At 38.3% G+C, this 27,761-nt stretch overlaps 1 protein-coding gene across 17 annotated transcripts in view; it reads left to right on the forward strand.

The window, feature by feature from the left end:
- Positions 1–27,761, forward strand: part of Mbnl1 (muscleblind like splicing regulator 1) — a 172,795-nt gene that overhangs the window by 36,147 nt on the left and 108,887 nt on the right. For 13 of the 17 annotated variants that reach the window (XM_052731944.1, XM_052731943.1, XM_052731953.1 and 10 more), the window contains exon 2: positions 18,343–19,349. The exons of 3 other annotated variants lie outside the window; for them this stretch is intronic. In XM_052731944.1, coding sequence (XP_052587904.1) covers positions 19,176–19,349 — 174 coding nt within the window. In that variant the 5' untranslated portion in view covers positions 18,343–19,175. Of the gene's footprint in view, positions 1–17,701; positions 18,103–18,342; positions 19,350–27,761 lie in introns of those variants that run through there. One more of the 17 variants, XM_052731942.1, reaches the window with a different exon arrangement.

Genomic DNA, 27,761 nt, shown 5'->3' on the forward strand with positions numbered 1-27,761 from the left:
GTGGCATTTAGATGAGGCATTTGGCATCAATTTACCTCGAAGACTTTACGAGATGTGATGAATGTCACAAATGAGAGCAGGCAATCTCAGAATATCCTTGACCCAGGTGTTGATTCTCTCCAAGGTATTTCATGACCTTCCCCAAAAACCATTTGAAGATGTTTTAGACTATTGAGAAATACATACCTCAAATTTAATTCTTCATGACATGATGCTTTCCTGGAGACCATACTTGCTGAACGTTGTTTAAAGGAAGTGGCTACCGCAGAGGAATGTAATTATGAAGACAGGGGTTTTTTAAAACCAACATTGTATTGGGGACAATTAATTTAGGAAGGAGACTGTTATGTCTTCTCAGCTATGAATTAAAGCTTAATCTGTGCTGTTTTTTTCCCTTTAAATCTTTACCATTTGAACAATAAGAACAGTATTCTTATGTGCTAAATAATCATTAATGAATGTATTTTGGGCACCTATTACAAAAATCCATCGTCTTTGGGGAATGTGAATGGTAGTGTGGAGCTCTCCTATTGGAGCATCTTCTTTGTGTGAAACCTACGTTGTTTCAGAGAAAACACAGGATGCTGAGAACAGCCTAGTAATGGTGAACAGATATGCATGGGAGGCAGAACTTCTCTTCCTGATATTGCTGAGGACGCTGAGAATCAGTTAACCTACACACAGCTGATTGATACCCAGCTGAACTAAAATCAAGTCCTTTCTCACAGTACCCTCCTTACTTTTGTGACTCTTATGGGAATAAATGTGGCATTTTTACAATAATTTTTAAATCTTCACTTTTTGAAGTGGGGGCTCATTTTGAAGCCAAGGTTGGTTTGAGCCTCATTCTGCAGCGTAGTTTTTCTCTCCTGCCTTCCCAAGAGTTGAGAATACAGGCACAGGCCACCATGCCTGATGTTTAAAAAAAAAAAAAAATCTGGTATGAAGCATATACAGATTTAATAAAAAACAAAACAAAGCAAAAACTGTCTTGCTTCAGTATTAGAAGACAAATTGCATAGAGCCCAAAAAGTGCTGAGAGTCTTATTTTTTATTTTATTGTTTTATTTTTGTAAAACCTAAAATCTTAAGACCCTCCTGTCATCAGACTCTTACCTTTGTGTGACTCCTTCCTGCACTTGCCTGTAGGTAGATCAGTTCAAGCTTCTGTTGGAGAGATCTTTGGGAATTTCCAATGTGCAATTGTCTCTCAGGAACCATGTACATTGGTTCTCGGACTCTCCTATGGATGCCATAATCCATGAATACTCTAGGCCCTTAACAAATCGCATTTGCACATGCTCTGTACATTTTAAGTTGTCTCTAGATTCCTATGATACCTTATACCATGCAACATATGCATGTACTTTATTTTCAAGCATCTCCAGTCCATGGTTGGTTTGGGCTCCCAGTGCAGAGTCCATCAACACAGGTCTGTTGTATTTTCCCAGCAATAATATGCTACCATAGAATTTTCACCGAGAAATGATATGTGTAATGATATGTACAAAATGTATCCTGACTTTCATGGATCATTCTCATGTTCTTAGTTTATGCTCATTCATTACACTATTTTCATACATTAGTCGGTGTTGTCTGTGATTGTCCCTGTCACATCATGTGGCTTTGATTGATAGTTCTTCATTGAAGTCTTACTCTGTAGGAAACATTACTTTCCTAACAAATACCTTTTTCATGAGCTGCTTAGAACATATAGCAAATAAAAATTTTTTTTTCTTAAGAGAAGGAAAATGGAGAAGGGAGTTGTCTTTGTCTTGATTCTGGCTTCAAAGGCAAATTTTTTTCTTTAGCAAATGCCGTTGAGTGCACTGACCATGTGTGGCCTATTAGGATCATATTTTCTAGATAGGGTGTGAAGAAGATGTCGTATTCTTAGTAATTTTCAGTGTAGCGATAGAACTATTCACCAGTAATGTAGCAGAAAACAAAGTGGGTACAGGGGAGTTTGTAGGAGTGTAGAACTTGCCTAAATTTATTCAGAAAAACAAGACAAAACATTAACTCTTTTCAGGAAAGACAAAAATCAACTTACAGTTTGTTAAAATGATGTGACCAAGTATTTAAACTATTTTTCTTTTTAAGTACTTAATAAATGAGTTTGACCACAGTATCATCTGACTATACAGAATTGAATCAAGTTGTTCCTAATACCAAGTTCTTCATAGTACCTAATTTGGGAACAGATGAGTAGGTTTTATTTAGTATTTATATATATGTACACACATATACATGATAGTTAATGAAAAAGAGGCCATTAATTTGAGGAGGAAAAAGGAGGGATATATAGGGAGGGTTTGGAGGAAGGAAAATCCATGGGTGAGAGGTGAGCTGTTTTTAAGTTTATTGACCAAAGGTTCAGATACACACACCAGGCTCTTTGTCTCCACCTTTCCCCCTTTTCTCTGTGTGCAGGAGATTGCTTTCCTTTCCTTTCCTCCTTTGTTTCTTTCTCTTTTTTCTTTTCTCTCTCTCTCTCTCTCTCTCTCTCTCTCTCTCTCTCTCTCTCTCTCTCTCCCTCCCTCCCCCCACCCTCTCTCTCTGTAGGCTGGCTTCTAAACTCATGAGTGGTGACTTTGCAAGTGTTTATATTCCTTAAGACCCATTCACCTCTCAAGTGTTTGCCCTTTGTTCTCAGGGTTTCATCTGCATTCTAGGTTGGGAAACCCAAGCCTTCTGTTTGATTGCTTATCATTATTCAGTTTAAACAGTAAATATTTGCTTAAGGCCCGCTGCACAAAAGGTTTCACTGTAGGATTTTTCACTGATTTTATAAACTGTGTGGCCTAGTCTGAGTAGCACAATGAAAGCAAAGCCACTAGAAGTGATCTGACAATTGACTGTGTCCATTTGTAAGTAGCTCCTTACTTGATGGGCAGCTATTTTAGTTCTGTAGTTCCTGAGCTCAGTGGGAAGCAGGCACTTCTCTCACTCTGGCCACAGGTCAGGAAACAGAGCCTTGGGGAAAGTAAGGTCAGGCTATTTGCTCCAGGGCCACACAGGAAAGAAAGGCTGTGGAAACCTGGGTTTCAGTCCTGGCCTTCTAGTCTTTATGTGCTGCTCTGTTGCCTTCAATATGGTCTGAATGAAACATATCTGAGGCCTACTACAAGTTAATTCTGGAAAGACTTAATGAAGAGGTAAGATGTGAAGAGGGTTTTTTTTTTTTTTTTTAAAGAATTGTGGTCATAAAACAGCAGATGATGGAATGGACTTTGAAATGCCTTGGCTTTGTGATGAGGGCTGTATCAGATGGCCTAATCTTCCTTATGGTCTGCGCCATATTTGTTCTACTCACTGGAATACCTTTGCCCTAGCGCTCACCAAGATAAGCAAAGTGATGTCACTTGGGACAGACACTCTCCCAGCTGCTCTAGTGGCTGGCCTGCCTAGCGGGCACATTTGAGGAAGTGTCTTGAGCCCGAGAAGGACGGAACAAGTGCTCTTATTGTCTCTTCAACTGCATTATGGGGAATTAGTTTAATTTTTCTCATTACAAAATAGAGACCTGTTTTCAGCATTAAACTAATAACCAAGTCAAAACTTCTGCAATTGCTTAGATATTTCTGAATAACTTTCTCACTCTCCCCTCCCCCAGAGTCCATCATGTCCATGTGTGTGGAGTGTGTGCACAATTTTATGTCATATTCAGATGTCCATATGTATTCTACAAATGATGACAAACGATCACATGAACTGTAGGTAAAGAGGAACAGGGTGACAGTGTCAGAGGGACCGGTTCTCCAACGAATGGGTTAGTTTATAGTTTCGTATTGAAATGTTAAATCATTTTGTAAATCTGTATTACTAATGTGAATTTATGACAATATAGTTGTTGTTAGAGGTTTTTGCTCTTTTGGGGAGCCTGCCACCCAGCTCCCAAATAAATTCACACATGGAGGCTTATTCATAATTATGAATGCCCGGCCTTAGTTTTGCCTAGTTTCTAGCCAGCTTTACTTAACGTTAAATGATCCCAACTGTCTTTTGCCCCTGGGCTTTTCCTGTTCTCTTACTTCTCTAAGTCTTACTCTTACTCTGTGGCTTACTGTGCAGTTGGGTGGCTGGTCCCTGGAGTCCTCCTCCTCCTCTGGCTCCTAGATCAGATCTCTTCTCCCAGTTTTCTCCTTCTGTATATTCTCTCTGCCAGCCAGCCCCATCTATCCTTTCTCCTGCCTTGCTATTGGCTGGTTCTTTATTAGACCATCAAGTGTCTTACACAGGCACAGTAACACAGCTTCACAGAGTTAAACAAATGCAACATAAACAAAAGTAGCACACCTTAAAATAATATTCTACCACTATAGTAAATCATGTCCTCTAAGTAGAAGTAAATATGAATATTCTAATATATGTGTGCATATTCAAATATATAACTATTCTTTGATTGTGAAGACTTGACATCAACCAGTAGATAGATCCTGTTACTCAGAATCTTAACGTGTCTTAATGAATTGAATTCCACTTCCATTTTCTTATACTTGCATTAAAGTTTAGCCTATTACTGTCTTTTTTATTGATGTTAATGGACTCAAATATTTCCCTTTATGTATCAAATATTTCAAAGATAGCTGCATCTATATAGATAGAGAAGTTTAGAAAGTTTCATGTGAGCATACTGTTTAGCAAGAAAATTAAACATCAGTGTTTCTGTTCGAAGTGTCAGTGGAAAATAAAATAAATTAAACATGCAAATATTGCTGTGTTTACTTACATTGGGCCCCTTATATTCTTAATATTGCACTAGACCTTGAATACATTATAGTCAACATGGATACTAAGTATGGTTGTAAAATATAGACGTCTCTCAGATTTCGAAGTGGCCATTTTAGAAATACTGACATTTTGTTAGATACTGCTGCCATTAAATGTAAGTAATCTTTTCAGTAATTTCAAAATTATAGTTTATAGGTGGCAATTAAAATTTATTTTAAAATCTATGCTGATGAAAGATTTAGTATGTCTGCATAAAAGAAGTATTTTTTTTTTCATGTAAAGGAAACTGAGATTTTTAGGCTTAGAATCACCACCTCACAATTAAGAGAAATTGCTCCATAAAATTATGCAGCAAGAGAAAATGCAACTTTGAGTGGCATCAACATCTCATGAGTTTAAAAGGTCATGCTGGTGCAGAAGGCGCCAGCTTTGCCACTCAATGTCATGCAGAACGCTGTGACAGCCAGGGCTGATACAGCTGAAAATATCTGCAGCCTTGGAAGCCTTGGAAGTTTCAGAAGGTCATTTTGGCATCTGAGTAGCAGTGCTGATTCACAGGGAAGGTCAAACTAGACAGCTGGGTGAAAACATAGGTTGCTGAACCCAGGGACTGTGAGATCAGAGCTATTGCCAGTCGAAATACCTGGGCGTTGTGTTCTAATTGGTTGTGACTGTCGTTGAAATATTTATAGAGTAATGAGATTTACTTGGCTGATGACTTTTAAATTACCTATCCTTTGAAAGTTTGTTATTCAATTCCAGTTTGTCTTGGTAAACAGGACAAAGGTTGCCTTAGTGTTACTTATGTATGATGGCTTTCATAAAACAACAACAGACAAACAAACAAAAAACAAAACAAAAGATGAATTGGCTTATTACTGTAAAGTGTGCACAAAACACAATTGTAAAAAAAAGGGCAATCAGTGAGAAGGGAAAATATGAATAGAGTAAGTACTTGAGATGAAATTGAGCATTAAATTTATCTCCACTTTGCTGCAACTGAAGCAAAATCTCTAGGAAGTGAAAAATCCCACTTATTTAACACAATTTCTTTCCACCCTGTATTATGTTTTACTTTAACCCTTAGATACTCAGTGAAATACTGCAGCTCTGCCTTGGGTTAAATGTTGGTAGGGATGAATTCCCAGCACTTAGGAAGGGGTGCTGAATTCTTCATCTGACTCCCTTCCTGACTTGATCCCAGCCCTGAGCTGTAGCTGCTGACCCCATTGTGTGTAGTGGCTCCGCAGAGACTAGTCCCTGGTACTTAAGGTCAGGGCTTCCCACACCCTACCTTGTCCTCTGCTATTTCTACAGTGCCCTTTTTGTGTTTTGCCTTTTTTCATGCCAGATGAAACAGTCATACTTCTTGTACTGGTGGTGCCGCCCGGTGACAGAGCACCTGACTAGCATATGCAGGGATGTGGGTTCAATCCCTAGCACTGAATTCAAAACAAAACAAAACAAGACATTCTTCCACATCCATCCTAGACCCCTTGCCCATCTTGAAACCACCTCTGACCTCTTTCCTTTAACACATCAGCCCTTATTATTAATATCTTCTGCTGTATACTTCTCACCTTTTATAATACAGTTATTGTTAGTTTATGTTCTGATTAAGCAGTGAATTCTTCCCTGTGTATTCCCTGTGCTTGTCTCTAGAGTGATCAGAAGACATTTAATGTAATCAGTGCACACGATGATTACATCTCTGTGTTTATTACTTTAATATGGTTACTGTGAATTAAGTGTGTTTTTTAAGGAAAAGTTTTGGGTTTCTCTTTTTCCACTCTATGCTAGTAAGAGAAAGAAGGACTTAAAAGTGGCAAAATTAGCGGGACAGCCCCTGCAGTTTTTGTCCAAGGAGATATTTTGGGGCATTAGAACCAGAGTTTTAATTTTTTTTTGATTTTGACTTTCAGTTTTCATTTTATAAAGCAATTTCATATTAATCATTTCTCTTTGCCAACAGGTAACTAATATAGTGTAGGTTTAGAAAAGTCGCTTATGCTTCTCAAATACTTAGCACTTTCTCCCTAGAATACTTTCCTGTGGTTTTATCAGCTGTCAAAAATGACATGATGTGGCTGATTTAAACTGTCCCATCTTCTCTGCTGCCCTGTAAACTGTATTTTATGAGCTAAACTTATTTAGCTCAACACTACTGTATGTCTCCTCACTTTGGTGTGTTCCAAGCTGCATTCTGCTTTGTCTGTGTGGATGTTTTTTATTCACACGTGTTAAAACTTTTCTGACGAGAGCACTGAAGAGCGAGTAACAATCTCCTGCTCCAAAGAGCTCATGTCACCAGTCCATCTGTCAGTCAGCTTCTGGCTATGCTGAGCTCTGCAGCCTATTCTAAACAAATTCATTACTGTAATGGAGAAAGAACTGATGGATGCGGTGCTGAGCTTTTCACTTCTGTGTACGTGATGGATGTCTGGTGTTTGCCCTATGGTTAGAGAAGGTGAGCCTCCTTCGCTTAGCGCTGTAAAGGAGACTACCTTCTTTCCTTCAGCAGCCACTGGAAACTTCTGAACAAATTACTGGTGATGCGGTAGTGGTCCCTCCAAGGTCGCCGTCCCCCTCAGCTCCCTACCTTCCTGCTTTTTTGCTCTCCTGTCATTGTCATTTCTAAGTTTGATATTAAGTTGGCACCATGTGTTTTTAATGAAGTTTTACAGTTGAAAACACATGACCCGATTTTGAGTTCGTGTTCTTCCATTTGGTTCCCTGAGGAGACTTCAGTGAGTCAGTCACTTAGGTATGCAAATGTCAATTCCTTGTTCACAAATGAGTAAGATAATGAATGATATATAACTATGGTAGGATAATGAATACAGCTATCTCTTATATTCATGGAAAACAAGTAGCACATTATGAAAATCAAATATATCAGTCTATAAAATGTTATTTGATATTATAGAACATGATGTATTTTATTTTGATTAATCAAAAATGTTCTTATTTCAAGATGTTTTCTTTAAAACAAACTTAAGCATTTCTCCTATATATATTTGTGTAAGTGTTTAATAATTTATGAGACAAACACATGGTGGGAAATATGACAAGTACTGACATTGCTATCAGACTATTGTTTTAATTTGCCCCATGTCATTTAGATATTCCTTTAAAAAAAAAAAACACCAAAAGAACGATATTAGGCTTCCTTCTTGCCTACTTGCTTGGTGGGGATTTTTGGACAAGACTAAAACATAAGTGGTTGGAGACATAATGAGTTGTATTACATAGTATCCAGTGTGTTCCAGTGATGTGGAGGGTTATATGTGATTTATGATAATATTTACAGTTTAAAGCAGACTAGCTTTCTGGAGCAGATGATAGACTGTAACCAAAGATCTTGTCACAGTCTTTAAACAAGTGTTTTTTTGTTTGCTTGTTTTTCAGAGAATACACCCTAGGTTTGAGGAAATGGCCACGTAGAAACACAGTGAACTGTCATTTTTTAGAGTAACCTTTTAGTTTTGGTTGCTTGCAGTTGCTGAACTTTTATGTGAAAAAGAATAGTCTAGAGGGGGTAAATATGTAGAGCTCTAGTTTCCAGCCTCAGCACATGTGTAGGTCCCAGGAACACATACTTGTAATGGTGAAGCCTAATCAACTGAGTCAGGCCAAGATCTTTCTGATACATCAGTATCCCAGAGCAGTAAGTGTTGGAGTTAATAAGCTATTGGCAGTTATTGGAGTTTATTGTTAACTATGGTTGTGTTCTGAATTGCCATGGGAAGGTGGCCATTGGCTTTTAAAAGCATATGATGCTGGTGGAAATTTATGGGGCTTTAATCACTGTCTCATTAACAGGGTGTAGTCGGCTCTTCATGTTTCTTCATGTGTTACAGCTTTTCCAGAATGCAGAGAACCTTATGTGCAATTAAAATAATTAGGAAAGAGTAGCTTTTCCTCTTTAGCAAAGGGACCAGATTTCAAGCTGCCCTGATAATTTGGTCAATATGTATTTCTCTTGGAAAGTACCAAATTCTAATAAAAATCTTTGATTTCATCTCCTGAGAAAGGTGGCTTTATTTCTTCCCAATCAACACCATAAAATCTCATTATCAAAACAAGATTAGAAGAAATAGAAATGCCCGTATCTTGCCATCTAACCATTTTGAGTCTTAAAAATTCTCTTCCAGATATTTTGTCTTATGAACTGTTATTTAGTAACAAACTTTGAAGGGGCAAAGTGAGAGGAGAGTGTTTTTATTTCCTAAGAAGAAACGTGCACAGACAAATTCTTGTGTGAGCATATTGTACCTACCATGTTAGTTTAACCGGAAGTGGAAGCTGCCTCAGGAAAAGCCTGCTCCAGATACATAAATGACGGAAGTGCATCCCAGCCATATGGGAAATGTGTTTGTGCTTATATTGGTTTTCCAGATTCGGTTGTGCCTTAGCCATGTTGATAACACTGGTGTTGCTTCTAGAAGTTGTTAGAAGTATTACCTTCAGTCAGCCTCTAATGGAGAATGGGAACAAAACATTTATGGAAATAATGTGTAAGGAAACCATCCCTTTAATCATGACCAAGTACTACCCGAAAGCCTACAGATGGAACATGCCTGTAGTCACTTCATACTACACATCTTCTTTCTGTTAATAAGAAGCAAACATATATGTCCATCTCCATGACTGTCAATGCAAACATTTATTCTTGTTTCTAACATTTTCTTTTTGACATATAATTACAAAATTCAAAATTGTACTTATTTTATCTGTTTTTTTTTTTTGAGCAATATAGTACTTTATTTTGAATTTTCAAGAGCTGAAAACTGATGTTGCAAATGCTTCTATTGGTTGGCTGCCATACATATTGAACAGATTTTGGAGAAACAAAGAAAGATTCGCTTTAGAGGTGAAAGGCATTTCATGCTTCCCTCCATGTCCTGACAAGAGAACTTCCCTGTGTAGATTGAGGGATGGTGTCTTCTCATAGTACCTGAAAAGTATCCAAGAGTATGCTGTATTGTTGAGAAGAGTAAAGTCTGGGAAAACGCTTTCTTGGAAGAAATTTCTTGTTGTAGTTCAGACTCTACACATGAACATGCCTTATGATGTAAGGATTTCTTATTAAAGTGATGCAGGCAGAAGAATGGTTTTCTGTATGCACTTGCAAGCCTTAATGAGAAATTAAAAATCAACGCTGACTTAGGAGGCCACTCAGAAAGGGACACCGAGTGCAGTTGTTAAAATATAATTACATCTCCCTGTTTCTTTTGGCATAGAAAGATCCTTAAAACAAACACAGTATATTTATTAATTGAGATATTATCCATTTGTATATTAGAATAATAATGAAATTTGTTGCTATTTAGTATCATGGACCTGGGTGAGTATGTTATTTTAGTGAAATTATCCCCAAAGAATATTTAAGGTACGTTGAAGCACTACAGTGAAAATATGAGTTGTTAGTGTATGCCTTTTTTTCCCCTGACATTTCTTACTGTTTTAAATCAGGGGAAATCAGAGGAACTTATTCACTCTTAGTGAAAACATTATTCTTGTTGATAAACAACCATATGTGAGCTTATGACTTTTTAAATAAAGCTCAATTTATGTGATAACTTACTGTTGTATTGATAATGAAATAAGGTTAAGGTTAGATCTATTAATCAGTAGAAATGTTTATGGGATTGAAATGATGACTTCTGCAGCACCTGTATGGTTTTATTTTATGACTTGGGAATAAGAAATGCATTGGTGAAAAATACTTCATTAAGTTTATGGAACAGAGGAAATATTTGGTATGGTGTCTCCTCATGAGACTTGTATTAATTCATTTGTTAGAATATATTTAAATAATTATATGATATATTTGCTCATGAATGATTTCATTCATTGTATTCTGAAGAAAAAATATTATGGATATATATTTAATTATAAACAAAGTTTTCACACTTTTCTTATTATAATTAATAGAGTAACATATGTAGAATAATTTTAAATAGACACAATCCATAAACTTTTTTTCTGAGTTTATTGTGCTAAGGTCTAAATTCAGTGTTTGAAATTCAGATCTTCCTGTTGAAAATTAGTGTTTATACCCTTATCTAGTAGAAAGTAGTGAGCCTAGTTGTTCCATTATAATTTCAGAAGTCTCATAACATACAGGATAGAGTAAGTCTGGTGCTTTCAGAGATTAAATTGTATTTTGGGTGGGTTTTAAATTGTATATACCACTTCTTTATATGTTACTTTTATAATGTATGTCACTTGATTCTGCTAAAATGGGATATACATGGTTAATTATGGAGGGGATCTTAGGACCAGTGGAGGGAGGTGGGAATAGCATGGTAAAGGCTATGAACTGCTGATGTCGCTGAAGTACTAAGTTCCCTGGGAATATTATTCTCCGGTTGATAAACTTCATATTTTGAGTTGTGTATTGATATCATTAAGAAAACATAGATTCGCCACTTGTCTGTAGCATTGAAGACCATTGTCTTTTAAAACGTTTTAGGTAAAACTGCCACAAACTTCATTAAAGAGCTTGGTGATACTGTTCACAAAAAAGAAGTTGAATATTAAATATTACATTTGCTGCTAGTTACTATGTCAAATAAATTGTTTCTCTTTTGAGCGTGGTTTACAGTCATAGTCCACAATCAGAATATTGTTAGAGCATAGCAACAGCACCATGAGTCATGCTCTGTTTAGCAGTTTGGCCAGGCCAGTTTCACAGTGATGAATTCTGGGTTTTCCAGTGTATCATTTTTTTTTTTTTGTTGCAAATTCGAGAGAGGTGATTTTTCTGATTTACTGTTGAAGATGTAACAGCATTAACTTTATTGTTGCTGTGTTCTCATTTTTCTTTCTCACTTTGAAATAGTAAATGTTACAGGCAGATCAGATATGCTACGTGAGGCTAACAAGATAACGTCTGCGTAATACATGAGTAAAGGGTTCGTATTTCCTCATGAAGAACAGTAAAGCAGCATGCAGTTTTATCTCCTATCTTCTCAGAGAAGGGAGAGAAACTTCACACCACTGGGTGTTTGAATGTCACAAGAAAATGCAAAGGGATTATACTTCAGACTAAAACAAATCTTTTAACTTCACAATCAAGGAGGCATTTAAATGTGGTTCTATTGTAACTTTACTGCCTCGTATTCTCTTGCCAGTTGGTATTGCTTTCACTTAATTTTAAAGATGGAAATAGCCAATGTTTCAAGCTGTGCATCATTGCCGAATATACTTTGAGACTAGTATTTGCATGTGCTAATCTGTGTCTATATCGTCCATATCTGTTTGTTTATCTGTCCTGTCCATATACCTCTCCAAATGCATATCTATCTATGTCTGTCTACCCCTTATCTACAGTCTTGTCACATGGTTACTTGTTTCCTTCGGGCTGCTGCAGTTTTGATGCTGATCGTAGAGAAAAACTAGCCTGTGTTCATGGGGCTTCTGTGCCAAGACAGAAGCTGACAATGGGATAAGTACCTGTTATCCTCCTCTGCCTGCTGCTTCCTTCCGATGGGGTGTCTGATGGGGTGTCATGTACTTGTCTTACACACAGTCTGGGCTGCTCTTGGGAGGGGAAAAACTTGATCACTTTTGATAATGGTAGCCCAACGGACTGTTTATACAAAGCTAGGAACTGGTATGTGAAGTACAGCTGACAGTGTGCTAACTATGTTATAATGATGTTAATACTTTAAAATTTTCTATTATAAGATAGAAATAAATTCAACACTCACTTTTCAACTGACATGCGTATTATTTTCTTCTAAAAATCATTTTTTAACTTGTACTCCTTTTGTTATCTGTCCTACGACACACCATTTGACTGCTTAGGGAACCAAACCCATGACGGAATGAGGATTTTAAAAGATTGCTTTGACAGACCTCAGATTACTTATGTGAGTTAGTAAACAGTGTTTCCCTAGCAGCAGCTTGTCTGAAGTGTATCAGACCAGCAGGCCACATTGGCAGTTTGTCATTCCAGAGGATGTGTGCCTGAAGGTTATCTTTTTCTTAGCAGTATTTCTAAAACTTCAGTCACTTGCATGTTGCCATGGTTTTATTGCTAACATATTAACTTAGTCTTATTCTTTCAATTCTTTTCATTAAAGTTTCACATCTTTGTGAGTCATCACATGACATAGCACAGGCTGGATGAGCTGGTGTCAGCACTCTGGGGCATCTGGGGCACATACAGTGTACATGTCCATGCCATCTCCACGGGCACTGCACGTAATTTGCTTACCCTGAGAAGCACCAGCTTAGCTCTTTGTTCTAGGAAAAGCAATGCTTCTGAAGTTGGCACTCACCCTCTCAGACAACCACAGCTTGGTGACTCTATTGAAGAAATTGGGACGATGTGGCTATAGAGCCCCCCAAAATACCTAGTATTATTTTCACCCTGACATCTGTTAATATTTGGGACAAGTGCTGAGAAATATTATTGTGTGAGCAGGCTTCATATGCTTAAGTGCTACATAGATGGTTACAGTTTTGTTGACATTGGAAATCTGGAAAAAAAATTGTTGTGGACAAGTGGCTCCTTTTAGTCACCTACAAACTTACACAGTGAAGTCATCCATATTTTCTGTTCAGATTAAAACTATTTTACTAAGTAAAAATTGTAATAAGAGGCCTCACATAATTTATTTCCTCAGTACATAACATATCTTAATATCAAAGTGTCAGAAAAAAATCCCACAGATTTCTCACTAACTACTTTGAGATGTAACAGGACTGACTCACTTATATTTGTTTTACAGCTTAAATGACTAGTAAACATAGGAGACTAAGACATTAATGTCTTGCCCAGAGACTATTTAGTTCACTGAAAGAGAATTCCACCTTGCAGGCACATGTTTGCCTTTTATTGTACACTGTGTGGGGCTTAACTTGATACATACTGTGAGTGTCAAGTGCCCTTAACTTACAAAGAACAACTGTTAATGCTTCCTCATGACGCTCTTCCCCTTTGTCCTTTTCAAAACTTGATTCTCTATCTTTTTTTTTTCCAGTTTTTACTAGATTATTTTATATTGTTTCTTTTTCCTCCTTTATATCTTACCATAGAATGTACACATGATTCCTGACATCACTTTAGGGGAAATGACATTGTGTAGTAGGACACGTTTGGCTATAGGATATGTGGTATGGTGTGAGGAAATGCGGTGGATATAATTTGATCAGTGGGTCACTGAGGACTTTTCCTCTGGGTACCAGAACATTTGATTCTTGTTGCAAAACCTTTAAATTCCCAAAACAAGCATTTTGTTTTTAAGGTAAATTTACTTATTTATAGTATATTGAAATAAAGTCAGAAACATCACAGAGATAATTTACCTATTAGTAAACATGTTAGAAGTAGATTCATTTCATTTAATAGTTATTAAAAAAATAAACCTTCATTTCAGCGAAAAATATTTTCATAAATTCTTATAATCTGTATATTACCCATACAAAGTTTTCTTTTCTTCTCTCCTCACCCCTCTCTCTCTCCTCCCCTCTTCCCCCTCCCTCCCTCCCTCCCTCCTTCCGTCCTTTCCTGCTTTCTTCTTTCTTTTCAGACAATTTTCATTATTATATTCATAATTTCATATAATTCAAGCTCAAGCTGGCTTGGAATTCACTTTAGCCCAACCTGGCTTCAAAATCTTCCTAGTCCTCTTACTGTGGTCTCTGAGGTACTAGGGCCCGCATGCTATTAACTGGCATCCCTGAGCATCTCTGTGGGGTAAAAACACCTTTACTAGTTGAAGTTACATTTTTCAGGAGTCAGTGCTGATCCAAATCCTTTGCATATTACCTTAAACAGAGCAGTTTCATGAAATGAATTGATTAGGTATGTAGACTGATGTCCATTCTCCTTATTCACTGTCTTACCTGGTCAGTCATGAACATGCTGATTGTCTGTGCCTGTGTTCTAGTATGATCAATTTACAAACATGTTTATACTTCTTTTAGTTGCAACTTTTGAAGAATATCTCACATATAGATTGAAAATAGAATGGACCGAACTATGAATCTGTAGGCAATCTTGTACTAATATGTTTCACACTAAAGTAGAACTAAGCCTGTGGCATGACAGCAAGGAAAAATTACCAACTCCAGAAATCAGCTTTATAGGATTGCGCATCCTTAGCCACCAAAGAACATGGATATTTACAATGGTGCCAATACTCCTTTCTTATGTTGCTTGGACCTTGTACTTTAGAATTAAATATTTCTTGAGGATTGGGAATATACCTGCCTAAACATGTCTGTTCCTATTAATACGAATAATTTTTTTACGATTTATTTATTATGTATACAGTGTTCTGCCTGCATTCCAGAGGAGGGCACCAGATCTCCTTATAGATGGTTGTGAGCCACCATGTGGTTGCTGGGAATTGAACTCAGGACCTCTAGAAGAGCAGCCAGTGCTCTTAACCACTGAGCCATCTCTTCAGCCAATATGAATAAAATTAATACATATATTAAACATTTGATAATATGTATTGTATTCCAGGATTGGGGGTTGGGAGACATTGATAATACACCTTGCTGCCAGGGGGATGATAATCTTAGATAGAATGAGCATGTTATGGGATAGAATCATGTTTTTCTTTTTTTTTTCTTTTTCTCCCAACCCCCTCAGAGTTGGCCCAGCTTTACAGAGAAGATGGTATTGATGGCAATATAAACAAGAATGGATTTGCTGGGTTGCAGGGAAATGGGGTAGTCAGCCAGATGAAGTGATAGTGTATGGTACCTTGCTGGGGTTCCAGTAGCCTGCTATGGGCAGAAGCCCTGAGAGCTCATCCCTGTAAAGATAGAGGGATGTGGGATCATAAGCTAAAGAGTTGTGTGTGTTGGCTCTCACATGGGGAAACATTGAGGTGGGACACTGAGGCAGATATAAAAGCATTTGGTTTTCACAGGACTGTCAGCTTCTGTTGAGCAGTAAAGTGATGAGTATGGGAGTTACACTAGCATCGATACAGAAGTGAAGGACACATGAAGCCAACAGAAAAGCAGCATATGTAGATGCGTCTGTAGACATGGGTTTGGGGAAGATACCTAACATGAGGGGATGAGGACACTGCACAGGCACGTGGGACTTTATTCCTCTTTAGTATGGGATTTTCAGCACTTGTGAAGACTAAGAATGAACTGCTGTGTGAAGGTAGCAAATGGGTATCTATAGGTCTAGAAAAGGAAGGAGATTTTTGAGAAGGAACCAGTTAAGGTGGAAGCTTGGAGAAGCTTGGCACTGGGGAGAACTGCAACAAAAGATGTGGGCAGACAAGCAGGAAGTTCAGGGAGAACTCAGACCCAAGGGTGACTGTTTGACCAAAGAAATAAATGTGACACATAAGACCACCCACCACTGAGAGTGAGTGAAACATGGAAGAGGAGAGAATTGAGGTGGAGATGACTGGAAGGGTTGCCTGGAAGAAAGGGAACTGTCCCAGGCCTGTGCAGAGATTCTTAGGCAGAGGGAGGGCCTGCAGGACCCTGGAATTTATAGAGGTGATGGTCTGCTCATGTCTTCAGTGTATATTTGTGTACATTCACAAGTGATCACGTGTGTGCATGTTACTTTTGTGTCCTCAGATAAGCTCAGCCCTGCCGTAGTAAGCGATCATTTATATACCCATGCTTTTGGAACTCCATCTATTTTTTTTTAATCACTGTCCTCAGGTTTCTGAAATGAGTGGTGTTGTTTCTGCCCTTGAAAACATGTGGAAAAGTAGGTCCAATATCTAAGGAAATAAAACGCTCCACAGACAGGGATTGATGTGTAGAGGTAATTCTGAAATGGTGATATTAGTGTGTAAGTGTGGAAGATTCATGTGTCATCTCTGGCTTTTCCTGGTTGCATGGTGGCTGATAAAGTGTTATGCAATGTGGACTGAAGAGGTGGTGACCACATGTGCTCTGTGTTCAAGCCAGGGAGGCTCCAAAAAATGATGAATGCTAAGTAGAGACTCAGGACAGTAGACAGAGTACAGACTTGTCTCGAGCTGAGCCTTAGAACCCGAGGACTCTTGAAAACATTCTTGAACACTGTGGTTAGTGACTTCTTCAGTCTCTATTAGAAATTGTAGTTTTCTGTTTAGTGTTTTCCAAATATAAATACCTTTGTTAAGTAGCTTGAATTTTCTCTGAATAGTATTAAGAATACTAGTGTTGGTCCTAAAAAATTAAATTCTGCTAGATATTCATGATTTTAGCATCGATGTCTTTATATCTTGTATTCTAGTTTCCAAAATTACAAACGTACCATTTATGACCAGCTCCTTTAAAAAAAAACTGAGTGTAATCACCGTTACTTTGTGTTGTTGAGGGCTTGGAATGTACTAGTTAGAAAGCCTTACTCTCTTCACTGACAGCATTCAGAAGGAAAACAATCCCACAACATACACGCTTTTATTTTTGTAACTAGTTAAAATTTTGAGAAGTTTTTTGTATTATTGAAAGAGAAAGTAAGCTGTTGAGCAAAACTGCCCAGTTCTGCAGGGTGGGCTCCTAAGTTAACAGATCCTCAGGCAGCCTGCCGCCTTGGCCCCCACCCTCCAGCATGGCGTGGGATTGAGCCTCTGAAGTGCATCATGCTGCCCAGACCAAATTGCTCACTTAATAATTAATGTTCCTGCAATGGAATCACTTTCTCCCTGGAGGTTGACTTCAGATTTACCAGACACACTGACAACACTGCACTCCTTATTCTCGCCGCAAGACCTCGGCTTCTGCTTTAAAAATGTCTGAATAAAGGATGCTTTTGTTCATACCTCGCCTGCCTGTGATATAGTGACAAAGTGTCTGATGGCTGAATGGAATAGTTTTACAGTATGAGTGCTGCTTTCAGCAGAGGGGCAGGACTTGGGCTTTAGGAGGAAGTGAATTGGATAGGTCAGGAGAATGTACCATTTGTAAACACCCCTTTCCTTTTTTATTCACGTGTCAGGGCAGCGGCAGCAGGCTGCTCAGTGTCCACCCCTGTGCAGTGCCAGAGGGAAAGCAGCTTGGACTTCAGCTGCAGTTTTTAGACCTTGCTTTTGATTCCCGGTAGTGATTGTCAAGTCCTTGGACTTGCGTTAGAAGCTGTTTGGAAACTAACATGGTTTAGTCCACTAACTGCATGTTGGGTAAATTCAAAACCCACATGCTCGTCCTCTTGCAGTGGAATAAGTCACATCTGATGGACATTTTCTGTGCTTATAGCATAGTAATGAACGTCTGACAGGCGCGACCTTTCATAAGACAACCCACACTATTGGCTTTCTGCCCAGAATATTGCTGCAACACTATCTGTGATTGGTTATCTCTCTATCATGCATTGCTTCACAAGGGGAAACGGCCCCCTTTTTAATAAATCTACGATGGCTGGCTGCAATATTCCTCACTGTAAGTATTGTGTGTGTGTGTGTGTGTGTGTGTGTGTGTGTGTGTGTGTGTGTGTGTGAGAGAGAGAGAGAGAGAGAGAGAGAGAGAGAGAGAGAGACAGAGAGACAGAGAGACAGAGAGACAGAGAGAGAGGGTCTGACTTTGAGTTGCTTAGTCTGGTGTCACATGGCGAGGTTGTGCGACTCTAGGACATTAGTGAATGCTCCTTAGTAAATCTTAACCTATCTCTTTTCTCTACAGGTTGGTACTAAGAAGTGCCTTTCCTGACGTCTCTGCTGCTTGGAACCGCTTCTAGAGCAGCCTCTGCTTTTGCCTTGCTTGCTGCCAGCTAGACTGTGACGACAGCACATCCGCCCTCCACCTCTAGCCCAGACACCCCCACTTCTACTTCTAATCAGGAGAAAAGCTCTGAGTATCTGCCATTGCCCTAGGCTGCTTTAGTTTAGAAGAAAAGTTTGCTGAAAAAGTAAGATACCTTCTGCCAGGAAATCAAGGAGGAAAACACAAAATCATTTTCTCGATTTTGCTCTAAACTGCTGCATCTGTCTATGCCAAACTAATCAATACCGATTGCACCACCAAACTCCATCGCAAATTCAGCTGTGAGGAGATTCCCTGTCAGACAACTTGGCTGAAAGCAGATTGGAAATTCGGTGTCAGAGGGTCTGCCACGTTTTCATGCTTGCATTTTGGGCTCCAAATTGGCACTGGGAAGGGGTTACTGAGCGCAAGGCTGGTTCCAGGCCCTCCTTTAAGCACCCATCTACTTACAATCCTGGTATTTCTCTAAAACCCAAAACCTCTTTGAATTAACAGTTTCATGCTGTGACTTTCTAGTGGAGGTCTTTCCCTTGATATTGAAGTCACACTTTTCCACGTGCCGTTAAAGCAGGGAGCGGGGAAACAGCCTTCCGGACATTTTCACCGTCATTTCACACTTCTAAGTTTTATCAGTTCCTATTTTGTTTTGTTTTTGTTTTTGTTTTTGTTTCGGTTATTGATTTTTTTTTTTTTTTGAGAGGGGTCGGGTTTGTTGGTTTCATTGAACATTTAACTACCTGTAAAATATAAACATGGCTGTTAGTGTCACACCAATTCGGGACACAAAATGGCTAACACTGGAAGTATGTAGAGAGTTTCAAAGAGGGACTTGCTCACGGCCAGACACGGAGTGTAAATTTGCACATCCTTCGAAAAGCTGCCAAGTTGAAAATGGACGAGTAATCGCCTGCTTTGATTCACTGAAAGTGAGTAAATATTATGTACTTTTAAGGATATGCAATGATTGATTAAGGGGTATGGGCACAGGGTACTCTAGTTTCAGACTATGGATTGCTTTGTTAACACTTTAGTTATATAGCATGTTCTGTTTTATAGTGTTGAGCTGGGGCACTCAATGAGATGCCAAGTCCAGCCAAACTTACAAATAACTTTACCAGGCCTTTAACTCCAAACTCCGTGATTTTTTAACCCAGGGCAGAAAGTGTTGTGTATTGATGCAGTTGTAATATGATGATAGCAGAGTGAGAGTCTTTGTTCAGCAATGGTAAATGTTCATGTTCAGCACTTTCATATATTATAATAAGGCCAAGACAGTAGCTGATTGAATATAACTTGTTTTCCTTTGTTGGTAAACTTGTCAAACTGCTATAAATGAATGGCAAATTCTATGTCAGCTGATCATGGATACATTTTTACTTTTCTATGAGATAATTTTAGTGGCTAAAGCCGTGTACTTTTGGGAAAACATGACTAGATGTAAGATTTCTTTCAGTAGCTATAGTATTTTATCCGAACCACATACTTAATGAATGTGGGCTTTATATATAGGTACAAACTAAGTACTGTTGTTCATTGGATGTTTCATACTGAAGTAATACATATGTTTTTTTTCTGTGAGATTCTTGACAGTTGTTACTTAATGTGTTCCTGGTCAGAAATGTTAAAAGTTAGCCTTGTGTGCATGATAAGAAGAAATTATTTATGTTAGCATTTTTGTAAAGTTTGAAATGGATCTTGTAAAAGATAGCAAACATGTCTTTATTGTGAAATGCAAGGACAAGACTAGAAATTTGTTCCGGGGTACCTTTAACTTATTTGGTTTAATCAGATTTTTAATTTTCGAATACTAAATGCCTGCAGTTAATTCTTTGACTCTTCCAAGATGGATCACCATCGTATCTACATCTGTGAAGAAGTCTCATAAATCCATCGTGTCTTTTAAAAACAAATCATATTGTAATCCGAGTGCTTTCTTTCGTCTTGTCAGGGTGAGTTAGAGGTTAACCATTTCAGCTGGTTGTTTTTAGTTCACTTTGTGATGCTCACTTTGGTAAAATTTTTGCTAAACGTTTCAACGATTCACTCTTGAGAACAGGCTAAGAGGAGGTGTGTGATAGTAACCACAGACCCTTGTTAAGACGGCAGGCTATCGGCAGAGTCCTAGAGACTAATAAGTAGGAGTTGTCAGTTACTACTTCCCCCACCTTGGCCTTGAAACACATTGATAAAGGCACAGTGTTTATACCTTTGTGAACATCAGTCCTAAATTAATGGTCATGAATTCAGGTGTAATTAGAGACAGGGATCCATAAAACAAGGAGCGAAAGACTAATTGCTCTTGTCGGTAACCAGCTGTGTTCTTAAGTAACTCCTTTTTGACCCAATTCCTAGCAAATCCAGTTTTTAATCCTATAGATAATTGGTGGTGAACTCCTAGCTGTAAAATGAAGGACATTAAATTTGGCTGCGACTTTGAATGGTTTCACAGAAGACCTGCCTACACAGAGTTTGCAAACACTGTGAACTATTAATATTCAGTTTCTATTTTTCCAGCGCTAAGTACTTTTTTTAAGTTACTATTCACTTGTGTTCAGAGAACAGTTCTCCTTTGAGTAAAGCTGCAGTCCTGCTTACAGACATGCCGTGTGGTTAACGAGACTCAACCGCCACATCAAGAACTTCTTAAAAAAAAAACAACAAAAATAATGTTAATTTTTAAAATTTATTTATGAAATGAATTCATTGTACCACTTAATAACAGCAAGCTTTGTCCTTTTTCTTTGGTTTTTAAGACAAGCTGAAATTTATAGTTTAATTTTTTTTTGAATTTGGCAAAACTTTTTTATTTGAATAGACAGACAAATTAACACAAATTTATTTATGATAGAGTTTTATACCCGGACAATAGCTTCTTACGTGTTAGTGAAGTATTAAGAATCAACTCTGGATGTGCAGTTAAATGTTTGAGTTTTTCAAAAAGTTCCACATGTAACTGAAAGAATCCCTCATTCTTTATATGGTGTTTGGAATTCTACCTTTTAGCTAGTAGTCTTAATGGTGTTCATTTTTGTGGCTAAAATAGATCCAGAACACATCTTAAAACACTTAAAGTATCTGAATGACTCATGCTTGAAGTTCTGAAGTTTGGGAGCATTCTGAGGCTTGCCTGCCAACAACCAACAGATCATCTCCATTGTCTCAGAGTATACAGAAGTTTTACAAGTAAAACTTGTAATATCCTGACTTCTTTAATGAAATGTGCTTTCTGTATTGCTTTTAATCCCTGTTCCAGCCTCTTTTGAGTTCTTGAGCCATGAGATGGAGGTGGCTTGTGTAATCTACTATTTTTAGAAAGTTAGGAAAGCAAACCAAATACTGAGAGGACCCTGTGAAATGGCTGTACCCTTCAGCTGTGCTGTTTCAGACTTTGGCTGAGCTCCCGGGTGACTTAGGTTTATAGCTGACTTCTGGTTAGAAGAAGAGACTCCCCCCTCCCACACACATGCATACACACATACACACATGCATACATACACACACACATGCACACACACACACACATGCATACATACACACAGAACAAGTTGAACAGTAGAAAAATGTTTATGTAAAAGAAATTACTGGACGTATTACTGGAGATTATGAGAAGAAAATTAGCTGATAGGGTTTCATTGACATGCTGGTGATTTTAAATTTTGAAGATGAAATTAAGGTTAAATGTAGTACAGTAAAACAGTTCTAGTTCGTAATAAATGTGTTGCAAAAGTTGGAGTGTGTTAAGTAGAAATATATGTGTATGTTATGTCTTTCCAAATGCAAATAATGAAAACAAAAGATGAGTAACAGGTCAAATGTATAAATTAAATAGCATTCAAGCACTTCATTAATTTAATTTTTATATTGCACTTGTAGTTTAAATTTATAGTACTCTAAAAGTGAATTCTACCTATGGCTTGAAGTGCTTATAACTTGCAGGTCTGTGTGCAGTCGGCACTTCAGATACTCAGGACAGTTGACCAAGTGCATCATTTTGTCCTGAAGAGGGTTTTTGTTTGTGTTTTTTTCACTCTTATGGCTTATGAATGGGTCGCCAAAAGAGGAAAATGATTAAAAGACAAGATTCCAGCATTGCAAGCTGCCAATAGAATGGGGTCATGTTCCGGGAGTGGCATTTCCAGTGATATTAATGCATTGCTACTCTGTCATGATCTCTCCGCTTCACAGTACAGAGTTTATGTGAAGAAAGTTGGTGGGATATATTTCCATGTGATGTTGAATGTATTATAGTCTCAAAGAGTAAGCATTCACTATGTAATCCATAGAGAAAAACCTCTGATGTTAGCATCTGGATTAGACAGCATGACTGACTTGATGGGGTGCCCCAAAGTAATGACAGTTAATTTCAGAATATCTTCCATTATTACCACAGAGTGTTTTCACCATAACAATGGCTGGTATCATTGCTATTCTTACAAAGATACCATCATGGTCTTTTCATCATGTTTTAAAAACAATTTTAGCTGATAATTCTGGCAAAATGAAATGCATGAGACGTGTCCTGGACAAACCATTCAGTTTTGAACTAAAATTTTAATGTTGTATGTTCCTATTTGCACTAACTCTTACTAAGCATTTGATGCCTTTTCCTGACAGCATCTCACATATCATGTTACAGTTTTAAAAGATGTTCACATCCTGTATTTAGAATCTTGTACACACATGTATACATTGTGTCCTTCAGCGATAGGTTGACACAGCAAGTCCTTTTCCTACACTGATGTTTTCAGTTTTGAGAGCTGGACTAACTGTTAGGACACAACTTGTAAAGCAATGTGATTGCATTACCTGTTCTCATCGTTTCCAGTGAGCAGAAACCTCACAACTCTGTGCCTGGGTGGCAAAATCATTAATTCTGACAGGAACAGTTTTGTAACAAAATGCTCAGTAGTTATAGCTGCTTTAGCAGTACTAATAATAACTTCAGGCATGTGCCTGTTCATATCCTTAAATTCTTTAGAAGTATATCCTTTTATTCATTTTTCTTTTCTTTTTGAGATTATAATATAATTATATTATTTCTCCCTCCAAACCCTCCCATATACTCTTCTTTACTCTTTCAAATTCATGGCCTATTTTTTCATTAATTGTTGTTACATGCATATGTGTGTTCTCTCTCTCTCTCTCTCTCTCTCTCTCTCTCACACACACACACGCACACACACACACATACACACACACACTTGTATTTTCTCCCTAAATACATAAGTACACCTGCTCCATCTCTATAATGTTATTTTTATGTATGTTTTCAGGTATTGGGTAGCCAATTGATGTGCTCTTGCCTGGGGAAGACTATTTCTCCTACTCTGAGGATTCCTTAGTTACCTGTAGTTCTTTGTGTAGTGTTGAGGCCTCCTGGTATTTTCCCTGTCCCCTTCAACATGCCTGTTGTTGTTGTTGTCCTTGTTCAGCTTATATTTAAGCAGTCATGTTGATACAGTCTTCTGACATTACTCGGAGACACAATCTCACAGCAGACTCCCTGATCGTCTGGCTCTTCACAATCTTTCCACCCCCTCTTCTTCAATGTTCCCTGAGCCTTAGGTGCAGGGCTGCTTTGTAGATGTATTCTTTGGAACTGGGCTGCACAACTCTGTATTTTGATCGGTTGTGGTTTAGAAAACTCTCTTAAATGAGTGAATATTTTTAAACTATTGGGCAAACCAAATGGAAGACATAAAGCTACCAAAGGCACAGATTCCTGCTGTTCTGCTTTCTTTTGTAAGGTATTTACATACTGCTTCTCTTTTTTCTCATTAAATCTTGCTCACTGTTAGAGTGATCAAGGAAAAGCTACTTAAACTGAAGGCAGCATGGAGTGTAAGCAGGTTCAAAGTTTACCTGCTTGTCAGATATCTGAAACCACTCAAACTCGGGTTCCATTCAGGGGCCTCACAGAAATTCTGTGTAAGCCTTGGAAGGCTCGAAGTCTCTGTTATCTGTAGTGTAAACCTCTTGCTGAGGGAGTGGAACATGCACCCAGTTCACACATGCTTCTAAACCTGGAATGCTTCTCAGACCCAAGGACACCCAGGGACCTCGGGTGTGAAGCTTAGCCCGTCTTTTTCCTGGCTGAGGCTAAGTGGAGGACCTGAGCTCTCAGCATTGCTAATCTGTTACCTTTCATGCTGAGCGGTGTCGCAGCCTTCCCCTAGACCTAGACAAAGCTGCTTATTTTCTTACAAAGAGATCCTAGGGGGACATTTGGAGGCTTTTTTTTTTTTTCTTTAGCAGACACACATTTTATGCTCTTAGATAAAGGAATAATTTTCAGTGTACTTAGGTCAGAACTCATGAGAGTCAGTAGAAATGGGTAACTAAACAGATGACCTTTGATTACATTGCTGATAGAGATTCAGGTGTAGAAACTCAAGTAAAAGTAACTGGAAAGGCTGGGTTGAAAACAGTTGTGCAGTGTATTGTGTTTTAGAACAGCTATTTCCTGTGAATTTCACTGAAGCAGTAACACTAAATAATTTTAATTCTGGTGAGCACTTAATTTAATACTCATTTACAATATGCTAAACCACTGCATTTTTGTAAATAACATATTTCTTGTACAATTATTACTAAATACACGTCTGCTTCTATCAGCTCTATTTTGACACTAATATTTTTTGATTTTCTAAAATTTTGAGTTATGCTTGATTTGTTAGAAAAGAGCTTTTTATACTATGGAGTTTCTGTTTTGAGAATTTGGTGACAGATTCTGAACTATAGAACCCATTATATACTATAATTTGATTGGCAGGCTAACTTCAGGATGTCTTTGGGCCTTGGCTTCACCCTTTCTTCTTTTGTTTCTTCCAAAATCTTTGCAGCTTTCCAATCATCTGGTTTCAGAACTGTTGGATCTGATCTGTGTGATTCCCAGAGACACACAGATGCGATGTAGACATTTGAGCTGTAAAAAATTAGATTCAGCATTCTATACCCCACCGCCAGCATTTAGCATCAACAGGAGTTGGAATTTTCCTCAGGTTTTCTAGGCCTGTTCAGTGTCTTCTGCAGTTCCTAGTACTCAGGGTCCTTCATCCCAAGGTCCTGAGAAGCGCGTGTCTTCTAAATGTAGCATTGTTTCAGCGAGGTAAGATGGTCTGGGCAGGATGAAGAACCTACCTGTTCTGGGAAGCAGAGAAGGCAGGAGCAGAAGAGGTAACACCCCCATACTGTCATGTCTGCCTAACAAAGGCCCTTTACCGACCTCTTAACTAGCTGATCTGGCGTGAAGGATGCCTGGGAACTGTAGTGGTTGCTTAACTATTCCCTAATTAAGGTCCGTTTTCAGATAAGACGCAAAATAAGGCAAATGACATAAGGCAAAATGTCATTGTAGTTTCAGTACCAGGTGAGAGAGAATTATAGAAATTACTTCCCCCAGAAACCTCCCAGACTCAAATAAATCTCTCAAGCAACTATGTGAGTGTGGTGGCCATTGAAGGGAGGACCCTTTTGAAAGGAAACTTTAGTACTCTACTACCAATGAGGTCATCACTTTGTTTTGGTTGGTCAATAAAACATCACACAAATGATTTAATTTTTATTTATATATAAAAATGAAATAGTGTGCTTCTTTTACTTTCCTATTAAAATGTTATCTATAACACACACACACACATATATATATATAGATATAGATATATATGCATATGTCAGAGAATTTTGAATGGCAGAAGCTTCTGTTGTTACCTTAATTTTTATTTGTACTTCCTCTACAAATAATATTTTTCATTTCTTTGTTATCGAGTAAAATGAGTTAATAGATACTAAATCCCTCTGTGTGTGTTGATGACTATCATCATTTTATGGTAAGATTAGCCTGTACAACAACTCTTTGGTACAGTATTTGACAGACAGGCACAGGGAAATACAGAGAAACCAGGTGCAGATCAACTGAACCAACTAGTAAGCTGATGCCTGGTAGCCTGATTGCAATTTCCATCCTCAATCACATCGTGCCAAACATGGCTTTTCAATACCCATGTGCTGAAGTTTAAACAAAGAAATCACATAGCAGTGCTTAAGTGTAAATGATGATACAGGGTAAATTGAAGGCATAGGGCCTACAGCAGTAAATAAACTCACATAATTATGTCTTGACTTAACACGTAGATCAAGAAGGGAAGCCCAGGTAGCAGGAAGATTGTGATATCAGACACAACAATTGAGTCTGTTGTAAAATATAAGGAAATGAGTTTAAGTTTACCTTCTCAGATAGTGCCACTCTGTCAGCTAGATAGCTGCCTCAGTGTAGAGAAAGAGGGGCAGAAGAGATGGCTCAGTGCTTAAGAACACTTGCTGCCCTTCCAAAGAACCCAGGTTTAGTTCCCACCTCCCACACAGTGTTTTTCAACTATCTTTAACTCCAGTTCCAGAAGATTCTATGCCATCTTCTAAACCCTGAGGTTACCAGCCGTGCAAGTGGTACATATACATACATGTAAAAAAGAATAAATAAAATCAATGTATAAGAAGAAAAATGGCCTAATGTCTGCATTGCTTAGAACCAACTCATTTAAATTATGAGGCCCACTCTGAGAAGCCAGAGTAACTGTAGAGTTTTTGGGCTATGCTCTAAAACCCTGGCCACTAATTAAACCCAAGGAGTCCACAAACACATTGTAAGCTCCATTCTTTTTATAGATTTTTACAGTTTTATTACAGTAATAGTTAAGGGTCATATGTGAAAAACAAAGACATTTAGGAGCTGAGAATGGAAAAGGATTCAATAATATTCAACAAGCATATTCTGTCTCTGACTTTGGAAAGGTAGAAGTTAAAAATTCTGTCTCATGGTATTATTTACTGGGAGACCTGTATTAGGATGGAATGACCTGGAAGTTAGGAGGGGGTGGGGTGGAGGTTAGGAGGGCTTGGGGTTTACCTGTGTTAGGAGTAGGTGGTGAGGTTAGGAGGTGAACTCAATAGTAATGGGAAGGTCAGTGTGAGGGCAGCTTGAAGACTGACGGGAGGGATGCCTTTAGTGGTTTAACTTTACCCTTTCCCTCCACCTTTCTTCCTGTAACTACTGACTCTGAAACCACAAATGGGAACATAACCAGAGTCCCCAAAAGAAAAACTCAAATTCCCAGACCCAAGGCTTAGCCAGCTGTCTTGGATGACCCCACTTAATGGAAACTCCATTTTAACCTGAGGTCTCCATTTCAACGACAGCAGAATGCTGCAGCTATCTGAGTTTATCTAGTGGTCCATATGTTGTATTTTGTGTTAGTGTGAGTTTGAGGCTTCACTATCGGAACCCAAATCTTGTTGATTCAAGGCCCACAGGTCTCCAGTATGCAGTTAGAGTTATCGCT

This window comes from Peromyscus californicus, unplaced genomic scaffold (assembly GCF_007827085.1).
Source record: "Peromyscus californicus insignis strain IS unplaced genomic scaffold, ASM782708v3 Scaffold_9__1_contigs__length_137607984, whole genome shotgun sequence".
Taxonomy (NCBI): Eukaryota; Metazoa; Chordata; class Mammalia; order Rodentia; family Cricetidae; genus Peromyscus; species Peromyscus californicus.